This window comes from Megalops cyprinoides, chromosome 2 (genome assembly GCF_013368585.1).
Source record: "Megalops cyprinoides isolate fMegCyp1 chromosome 2, fMegCyp1.pri, whole genome shotgun sequence".
In the NCBI taxonomy this organism is placed as follows: domain Eukaryota; kingdom Metazoa; phylum Chordata; class Actinopteri; order Elopiformes; family Megalopidae; genus Megalops; species Megalops cyprinoides.
Window position 1 is genome coordinate 57,120,309 of NC_050584.1, and position 10,921 is coordinate 57,131,229.

Consider the following 10,921-nt stretch of genomic DNA (forward strand, 5'->3'; position numbering starts at 1 on the left):
TTTCATCCAAGAGTTTTTTTTTGCTGTTATTTGTTCATTCAACAACTCTATCCAGTATTTTATGTGTCTGTTGGGTAGGACTTATTTGCATCTGGTAGTAATGTCCATGGTCATTACATTTGAAGCATAGGGTTGGACACAGATATGAGATAAAGACTGTTACTTTAAGATTACATTTTCATGGAGGCAGTCTGAAGTCCTGATAAGCTTTCACCTGAATGGCAACAGATGGTCATGTCAGCTCTGTTGAAACAAGTTCTGGAAAGAACAAGCATTGGAAATGAATGGCTCAGAATCTGAATAAGCAAATTTGACCTCTGAACTGCTATGTGAGATTTGGTGCTGTTCTCACCAGCTTATATTCTGCTGCATTTGTCTACAGGATATGGACCAAGTTCAATTTCGGAGGTGATGGCAGTCGTTTCAACTGATTTTCCATTTGTTTTTTGGTATTTTCTTATGAACATATGCACAGTAACGCATGGTCACTATCATGCCATTGACAGTGTCAGTTGCCATTCAAATTTGATTGTCTGGAGCAGCTACACTGATTCCCAGAAAGCAATCTGAAGGTTCTGTCAACAAGAACTCTGGCACCAGTTTTGACCTTTGTAATTTTTGGATATACAGTGTAGCATACTGCATTTATATGAAAGATTTGGGGTATGGTTAAAGGGTGTTTTAGAGCTGTATAAGCTATAGTGGTGCTAGACTATTTACTTGCTTGGGGGGTAGGAGGAGAAAGAGTATTGTATGGCTATCAATAAATCAAACCTGACCAAACGGTCCTGGTCAGATTTCTTTGTTCTGTTTAGGATTCTTCCCACAGCTCTGAAACATTCTGTTGGCTTGGTGACCAACAGTGCTTCATCTAGATTCACAGACATAAAGTGGCATGAAGTCTGCAATGCATTATTAATGTACATGCATGATGACCCTAATGTCAAAAACCAGCAGCAGTGTAGATAGTGAGAAAAGCAGGGTGTCTGACAACTGAAAACTTGAGAAGAGGTGTTTCATTTTAATTTGCACCATTAAAATCAAATGGACATGGACCAAGACAGTGCTCTTATGGCTAGGCTAACAAGGTTGCTGAGATAATGTATTAAAATCTGATGGCCACTGTTTTCAAGTGCAGTGCTTTGGCAGTGGAGAAGAGAGACTGAAATGCATCCCTGGTCAGAGGAGAGAGGTACTGTATATCATTCATGACTGACAAAAGCTTTTGGTTTTGTAAAGCAAAAAATCTGACCTATTATTTGTACACAATTTCTGAATCCCCAGAAATAACTGCTGCAACTTTGAGACAATTGACATAATGAGAAGGTTTGATAGTTTTTGATTTTTAATAGTTTTCATCCAAATGGCATGTCTGAAAGAGAGGCCTAATTACAGCTAATAAGAGTTGTTGCACAGTTAATACTGATGTGTTAAGACTCAGTATAAACAGTTAAAACTGGCCTAGAAACAGCAAAATTTATAGACACGTTAGGATAGTTAATAATTGTGCATGCTTCCTAAGGGAGTATTTCAGTTGAAAAATTCAAGGAAGCCCTGGTAAAAATTTGATCCAGGCCAGTGTGTGGAGATGAGGTGCAGTAGTCATATAAATTCTGATCTAAATTCCCTAAAATGGGTTTCAACTTTGAAATTCATTCTCACATAAAATTTGCCTCTAGGATTACATTAATAAAGGTAGGTAGCTTCTGAGGATCTGGAATAATTCTTAACAATAGGTTTATCTTAAGGATAAAAACCTAAAAGTTGCATTACAGTGTGCATAACAGGCCAGGGAAAGCAGAGACACTTTCAGACATAAGATTGTGTAGGCTGTGCATATGACATGAAAGCTATGTGATGCACATTCATTTATAGTGAGAGGTGAGCATTAAAGAGCCATATGCCATATATACTGCATTTCATATAAATATACTGTGTACATTGCATTGGAATTATGCATAAGAATAAGGTAAAGAATATTCTTTTGGATGAAGTGGCTGAAGAAATGCAAGAAGTGATGGTATAATGCAGGCTACTTTGTAAATGGAGACAGGCCTGCTTCTGCCTACACTTTGTGAGTCGTTTCCACCAGGTAGGGGCTTGGTAGTTGCGTTGTAGTAATGAATGTAACGTAATATGGTAAAAAAATAAAAGCACACATTTGCCTGTTGACAGCTGCAGCCACAACAAAGATGGTCGAGACAGCTGGACAATCATGTTCGCCATTTTGACACGCCCACGAAAATTCAGAGACCTCTACACGGTCGGAGTTGCAAAACGCTGCAGTTTCGTATGTTGAACTCGTGTGTTGTGTTATACGAGCACAACATACTGAAATGCTATCTACGTTTAACGAAGTCAAGTCCTTAGAGACGCAAGACTACTGTACCACGACAAATAGAAGCACGATAACTGGGGAAAAAAATACACTTGGTACAACGGTAGGTGTTTTCGTATGTCCCGTCCCAGAGTCATGCTCCATAGTAACCTGTGTACTCAAACAAAGCAAGCTTCGTGTATAGGTGTCTTGAAGCCATGACATTTTAACTCCCCGACAAAAACAATCAAGGCGTGTCAGCCCCAACTCTGTTCAACGTGCAGTGTGGAAAGAATACTCTTTTAATCGGTGGTATTGTCATAAGAGTCATTTTGAAAACGGTCTCTCCCGAATTATCTGGCAATTTGAAAGAATCAGCAATACTGCAATTGATAATTTTGGACGTACAAGCATACAGGTGTTTTGCTATACATTTATTTGGTAATCCATTATCTTGATCAATGGTCCCAGTTCATCAAACGATTGAAGACCGTATACGTCGTTTTAAAATGTATTCCTGGACCAGTGGCCTCGCGGCGTTAACGAAGCAAAAAAAATAACTAAGCAAAAATACTCGGTTTTGATTTGGAGATTACATTAATATCCACTTTATAGCTTCTCACACGGTCACACTTATTAATGTACCGATAGTGATCAAGGGACGTCAGTGTAAGTGCGCTGCCAATTCTGTTGTGTGGTAATGTTTATTCCTGGTCCTGACTTCCGACTTCACTGTTTTCCTTCTTCTGTTTATATATCACTTACACCCTTTGTGGTGACAGCAGTTTTGCTGTGTTTTCTCCAGTTTTTATTGGAATTTTCATAAAAGTGATTAAAGTCACTTCCTTACAACATTTTACTGTAATCCAGCAGCCAAATAAATGTATATTGGGAATAAATTAAAATGTTTTGATATTGTAAATATATGTTTGCTTTTGCTGCAGTAAATTAATGCATCACTATGGTGTCAAATAAAATAACAAGGTAAAATAGCAGGTAATCAGTGGTAAAAATGAAAATGTATGTAAAGATCAAATCAAAAACAAGTTAGTGGTACTGACCAGGGGCTAGTACCACTATTGAATATCTAGCTATTGAAAAGATCCTGGGCTAAGTCAAGTTTGCCTGGGGCTTGATCAGCATCAGTAGGCTGGGGAGGTTATATTTACCTTTATAATATATAAATATTATCACACCTATGGACGCTGCAAGTCAAGTTCCGCTCTGTTACACAGTCTCTCCATTGTTTTGCCATAAACACCTCCTTTTTCAGGGCAAAAATATTCAGGGCTAGGCTTAAAATTTTCGGGGCTATAGCCCCGAATGATCGGACCTAACTGACAGTGAATACAAGTTTGGAGCCCACAGACTTAGAAGGACTGCATTCCTCTGCAGCAGAAGGAATGGACTTTGCAAAGAAATCAGTTTTAGTGTAGCTATCTGGTGCATGCAAAGTCTGGCTGATCTGTGTAGCTCTCAGCTGCACGTGGACTGGGAACTCTCATGTGGGGTAGCTGTCTGTTGAAACTGTAATGTAGTCTGGATCTCAGGCTCCCTGTACTGAATTTGGAACCTGGAAATGTCATTCCTGCTGCTGTTGAATTGAGCAACTGCAGGTCTCGGTTGTTGGCCCTGCTCTGTGCTGTTGGGAAGTAGTAACTTTCTCTGGGTTGCTCTGGGGGTAGCTGTACTGTGTTTAACTTTCCTATATTTTTTCTATTACCTTAAGGCCTGCTGTACTCTGGAGTCAATATGAAGGTGAGTTACTAAAATATTCAGTGCAGATTTCCATTAAACAGCAAAATGTATGTAAAAAGTGACCATTTAAAAAAAAACAGGATAGTTTCTAGGGATATGGCCAGAAGACATTTCAAGGGCACCATTAACTGAATGTTCCAGTGACACTGTTGGCAGTAGCTCTAGTTAATGTTTTGTCTTCTGAGAACTTCATTGCCACTGTGGTATACAACTTTGACATGTGACATTTATACAGACGTATGCATTTATTATATTATGACAGAAAGTCAGTCCAAATTAAAGTAAATCTAATTAGGTTATCAAAAAGATAAAATATTTTGTCTCATCTTGCAGTTGCTTTTAATTTTGCTTCTCTTCTTCTACATAAGTTGATTTGCATTCACCGCTGTTTTGTCATTTTGAGTAGTGGGTATCTGTTAAAGTGCTACACGTAAACTGTTTTGCCTGTTTTCCTGGACTAGATGAAAACAAAGATGTGCATATTGGCGGTTGCCCTTGGTCTTGGACTTGGGGGTTCCCTGGCTCAACACTACCCCCATACCAAGCATGGCAGAACGTCTATAGTCCACTTGTTTGAGTGGCGCTGGGCTGATGTAGCTAAGGAATGCGAACAGTATTTGGCACCACATGGTTTTGGTGGGGTTCAGGTATGTGTGTTCCGAAAAAGGCATCTGTCTATCTCCTGATTATCTGTGCTGGTTATCTAAAATGTATGTGTGCGCAGTTTACATCAATGTAAAACATGTCATTTTTCACTGTCTTACACAAGAGTGAACATATAGTGTTCATATCCATTCATTAACTGGCTCTCTGAATGTTTTATTGTCCCTTAACTACTCTACCTTAGAAAATGTAAACATCAGAATAACTGATATGATCTATGTTCTCTTGAATGTGCTGTTAGAATTGATAGGTGACCGTGTATTCCCCTAGATATCCCCTCCTACTGAGAACATCGTCATCACTAAACCTTGGAGGCCGTGGTGGGAGAGATATCAGCCAGTCAGCCACAATCTGTGCTCCCGATCTGGAACAGAACAAGAGCTGAGGGATATGATCACCAGATGCAACAATGTTGGGGTGATGCCCAGCTCCACGGCACTCAGCCACTGTGACTGTAGATTAACAGTAACAGACCTGTTTGAGCACTTTAGTTGAGAACTTGAAATTTACCAAGAGATGATGCAGAGATCTTTGTACAAACTGGCAGTCCCATGATCCACTGCTGTACAATTATTTCAGCTTGGTTGGCAGTGTTTTTTTGCTATTTCTTCAGTGCGTTTTCTTTATTTTTTTTATTCCTCAGTTAAACTAACAGTACTGTCTAATAATAGGTTAATACTGATTCATGATCAGTTATATATGGTATTTATTTTAGATTGTTTGTCATCCTCAATATGTTGCAGTTTGTACACAGTTTAATTTGGCTTAAATCTGTTTCTTTGTGGGTTACTATCAGGGAGCTATGTGTGATTGAGGTATGTGATTCCATGTACTAAGATTCCCTTTATTGTTTTATTCTTTATTAGTCTCAGTGTTTTTTTTATTTATGATAATAAGGCGTACTGCACTGTTCTTTCAGGTGAACGTGTATGTGGACGCTGTGATCAATCACATGTGTTCATCTGAAGGCGGGGAGGGCAGGCACTCGACCTGTGGCTCATACTTCAATGCCAGTAAAGAGGAGTTCCCATCTGTGCCCTTCACCTCAAGGGATTTCAACGATGGCATATGCAAAACCCAGAGTGGAAATATCGAGAGCTACCAGGACATCTATCAGGTATTATGGGCAACTGTTGTTTTGTGACCAGCACTGGTACCACCAGGCAAAGCTGAAGATATTTTTCTCCAAAGCTAATTAGCAGTCTTTTTGTTCACTTTTGTAAGTCACTCTGGATTAGAGCATCTGCTACGTGACTAAACATAATGTAATGTAGCCAAAAAAAAATAATGATTGAAGGAAAATGATACCACTCATATGCAGTGAACACACAAACCCCATTCCTGTTCTCTTAAACAGTAGTTTTGTTAAACCCATTTGGCTCAAAAATGTGTAGAATTTTGATTCTATCTATGGATACCACCAATCAATGAGATTCAGATATCTCTGAAAGAGGATTGTGATTGTTTTTTCCCCTGTTTATGTAACCCTCTATTTTGGAATTGCCAGTTGTCTAAATTAATAGTCCCATCTCTTTTCTGCAACCTCTGCTCTTGCGCAGGAGTGCTGAGGTGAGACAAATGCCATCCTCCAATACACTTGCATGAAGCCAACAGCTATTTTTCACACTTGTCAAATGTCACACATTAGACTACAGCAGAGTGGGCACTCATTGGAGGATAGGCGCTACTCAGCTGACATCATCCGAGCCGACTCACTGGTGCCTGATGAGTCACAGTGTGCCTGAGAGCAGTGAGACAAGCATCTCTTGCCAACATACACATCCCTGTCCCCAGCAGAACATAGCCAGTTTGTTCTGCCACTGTGGACTCCCTGTTATCACCGAATCCAGGATGCAGAGCTCAGCTGGTGCACAAGATGAGCGCCTTAACCTCTGTTTCTGGGGAGCCCCCGAAAGAGCTTTTTTTACAGCTCTGAGCCCTTACCCACATAAGGATTACGTCATATATTGCGGCGTGCAAATCAACACAGGTGCTGTAACCCCTAAAAGCTCCCCCTAATTTCCAGCACTGAGGGTGGTTCACATAAATCAGTAATAATCAAAATGCCAGTTTTTATTTAATAAAGAGCCCTTCACAATAGAAATGCCAGAGAGTACTTGTGGACAGAGTACAACATACAGACGTGATTACAATAATTGATAAGTAGGTATTGTCACAGAGGAGACTCTATGATAGTGGTATAGAAAAAAAGACAGCTAGGAACAGGGATGAAGTTGATGTCATCAGAAGCAGTGTGGGATGCAGTGGATGCCTAATCAGACATTCATAGAAAGTATATGACTATATATAACTTCCTACTTTGTCAGGAACCTTTAACCAGTGTCCCAGGTGAAATGAAGATTTCATTAACAGATTTCTTTGTGCACATAAACAGGTGCGCGACTGCCGCCTGGTTGGCCTCCTTGACTTGGCCCACAGAAGGGAGCACGTTCGAGACAAAGTGGCTGACTATATGAATTCGCTGATTGACATGGGTGTGGCGGGGTTCCGGGTGGACGCCTGTAAACACATGTGGCCTGAAGATTTGCATGCGATTTACAGCAGACTGCACAACCTCAACACCACATGGTTCCCAGATGGCTCAAGGCCTTTCATTTTTCAAGAGGTTTGTCATTCTTCCCATTTCTCTTGCAGGTTAGCGATCAATCTCCGGAAAATTTAAATGGCCAATAGTCCACTTCAGTTCACATTAGATTATATATGTAACACGGTAGTCTTTACCTCATAACATCTTAAAGAACCACTCACCGTAATCGGTTTGTTATTAGTGACTAGGTGACAAATAATGGTTTGATTTTAATTCTGCCCTGTCCCTGTTAATGTGAATGCAAGGTGATGAGCTGGAGGGTACATTGATCAATGTTAGTGGTTTTGTTGATTGTATGTTTTCTATTATAGGTTATTGACCTCGGTGGAGAACCGACAAAAGCCAGTGACTACTATGAGCTAGGCCGTGTAACAGAGTTCAAGTACGGTGCCAGACTGGGAACAGTCATCCGCAAATGGAACAATGAGAAGCTGTCTAATCTGAAGTAAGACTGATGAAGTAACTATGTGGTATGTACCTATGGTTAAGAGTGAACATAGACTTTTTTTATTATGAAATGGGACGCCGCATGATGACAATGATGAGGGAAGGTAATATTCAAAATCCCATAAAAAGGTTCCAGATTAATCCCATACCGTTTTCTGCTGATTAATAGCACTTACTCATGACTTGGCAGTTTTGATTGAATCCAAGAATTAATGTTTCAGGAGCTGGGGTGAGGACTGTGGACTCATGCTATCAGAAAAAGCCCTGGTATTTGTGGACAACCATGACAACCAGAGAGGACATGGAGCAGGGGGCAAGTCCATCCTCACCTTCTGGGAGCCCAGGTGCTCTTTGTCCCCTTCCAAGTAGTATTACAGTGTTTACTTTCCAGGCATTTATAGGACAAACTAAAAACCACTCTTTTCTGCAGGTTGTACAAAATGGCCATGGGTTTCATGCTCGCCCACCCTTACGGAATAACCAGAGTGATGTCAAGTTATCGCTGGAATCGACACATTGTGGATGGCAAGGCCAGTTAATTTGCCAAGCTTACACTGTCTCCATAACCTGGCTGGAGTTCTTGCTGGTGTTGTCTAAAGGACGCTCTTGCTGCTGCCACACAGGATCAGAATGACTGGATGGGGCCTCCAAGCTTTCCTGATGGCTCCACAAAGCCAGTTTCCATCACTCAAGATGGTGGCTGTGGAGATGGGTGGGTGTGTGAGCACAGGTGGCCTCAGATCAGGTAAACAAATTGAGCTGAACATATTTTTATCACTGAAATGAATAATAAAACAATACATTTTTTGTTTTATTTGTATCTAGTACGATTAAATATTTACATTTACATTTATTCATTTGGCAGACGCTTTTATCCAAAGCGACTTACAAGTGAGGCAGAGTACAGCACAAGCGAAAGCCATACATGGAGTCACAATATTAGAAGTGCTGCATGACCAAGTTTCAATAGTTGGCCAGACAAGGTACAAGCTAGCTGATAGAGACACAAGTACATTAAACAACTGAATTTTTTTAATGGAAAACAGAGTTTGGGGCATGAGAAATTGAATTAAACATGGTATAGCACCAGTGAAATCATGTCAGTCGTTTAGTCAATAAAAGAACAAAGCTAGCTTTTGTAATTTTGTATGCATGGTATTTTAACTAAACCTTCTTGTTCCACTTCTTTGCATCAAGAAACATGGTCATTTTCCGTAATGTTGTTGATGGCCAGCCGATGTGTAACTGGTGGGATAATGGGAGCAATCAGATTGCTTTCGGACGTGGCAATCGCGGCTTCATAGTCATCAATAATGATGAATGGTAAGAATAAAGACATCTTGTGTGATATAAATGGTTCATATGGCATAGACACATGCTGTAATTTTCTGAAGACATACTGCAATAAAAAAAATAAATGAAATAACTGAGCTTTCTGTAAAAAAGCCAAAACATCCTACAGCCACTGCAAAGCGAACTCATGTCATTGGCAGGACCCTGGACAAGACACTGAATACAGGTTTGCCTGCTGGAACTTACTGTGATGTCATCTCCGGGCAAAAGGAGGGAGGCCGTTGCACTGGGAAGCAGGTCGCTGTAGGGGGAGACGGTAGAGCACGTTTCAGGATCACCAGCTCAGACGAAGACCCATTTGTTGCCATCCACACAGACTCTAAATTATAAATGTAAAAACCAACCAGCAACATAAGAAGTGAGTGGCGCAAGCTTTTACCTTATGTTTGCTGTCGGATGGAAGTTATTTTCCGTGGAATCTAGACAGAGGCCTGACAAACACATGGTGTGTCTCATGTTGGCTTTCATTCCAGTGCAGTTGAGATGAGCATAATACAATGGGGATATATTTAGCTCGTGAGAGTTATTTTCATGGGGCCATATGAATTAAATGCTCTGTGGAAGTCACTGTGCACTACAGTATGTCACTTTAAATCTGTGTTCACTCATAGAGGACATATAATATTGATATAAAATGTTGTAGTGCTTCTGCTATGGTAATTTGGTCATTCCATAGCTTCCTCGTGTGATATTATGAGAATTATTTTCCTGTTGATTGTCATTGCCTGCACACAAGATGTAAATATAAGTAGACTAATTTCTTAGTCTCAGCGACATAGGTTTAAGAATATAGGGGAGTTTTGCCAGATGGATACTTTATGTATTAATCAAAATTAAAAAAAGGTTTTTATGACAAGTTCAGTTCATATTAAATATAATATAATCATGGTTTGTGCTTTTTTAAAATCCAAGTTGTTTTGTCTTACATTTGTTTTAGTTTCTTTCCCTGAAGGCAAAATATTAAGTGTAACATAACACTGAAAGATAAAATGTAAGGGTACTTTATGTAATACACATTAGTAAATAGGATATTTTTTTCATTTCATTTTTTTTTCAAACATCAGAAATCGATTAATTGGGTAACATGACTTTGATAAAAAAAAATATTCAATCATTGAATATGCTGTAAAGTATTTTTATGAATGGAGTGTTAATACAGCTTGGAATGACAACTTGTGAATGACCACATACTCAGTCAAGTCTTTGTCTGAAGTAAATATGTGCCATTGCTAACATGTTCTTATGTCTAGGCAGAACAAGTGGTGTCTTCCTTTACATATTTTATACACTGAAATTTTGCATAATTCATGTAGTCACCCTCATGAATAACATTTTGGACTAAACTGAAGTACTTTATTTTAATAATTCATATTTGGAATGTATGATAAAATTTATTTAAAAATCAGAGGGTCATCAGTATGAACACACCAAATTGTTGCAATAATGTTATTTTTTTCCTAAATCTCATAATTAAGACGATCCTGCAAATTCTAGTAAGGCTGTCTCTGGTATAAGAAGTCTGCTCAATCTCAAACAGGAAAATATGAAATAATGGTCAGTTTAAAACAATTATTATTATTATTATATAATTTTTGGACAAAGTGTCAAGGTTGTAGGAAAACTAGTGGTATGAATTTCATCCAAACCAACCAAAAACTTTATGTAACTGGGCCTTTGTAAACCTCAATGTCAGTACGTCAAACATGTACCAAAATCTATTGCTGCATGAGTTTTACTCTATGTTAAAATGACATTATGTGATACAAAGGTAATTT

At 39.2% G+C, this 10,921-nt stretch overlaps 1 protein-coding gene across 1 annotated transcript; it reads left to right on the top strand.

Annotated features, from left to right (window-relative positions):
- Nucleotides 1-4,536: 4,536 nt before the first annotated feature.
- On the top strand, nucleotides 4,537-9,936 carry LOC118772472 (alpha-amylase-like). The gene is made up of 10 exons (XM_036520839.1): nucleotides 4,537-4,722; nucleotides 5,009-5,155; nucleotides 5,658-5,855; nucleotides 7,134-7,364; nucleotides 7,658-7,791; nucleotides 8,015-8,137; nucleotides 8,224-8,323; nucleotides 8,417-8,538; nucleotides 8,991-9,116; nucleotides 9,287-9,936. The coding sequence occupies exons 1-10, from the start codon at nucleotides 4,537-4,539 to the stop codon at nucleotides 9,474-9,476; spliced, it is 1,557 nt and encodes a 518-aa protein (XP_036376732.1). The 3' UTR covers nucleotides 9,477-9,936.
- The last annotated feature ends 985 nt before the right edge of the window (nucleotides 9,937-10,921 follow it).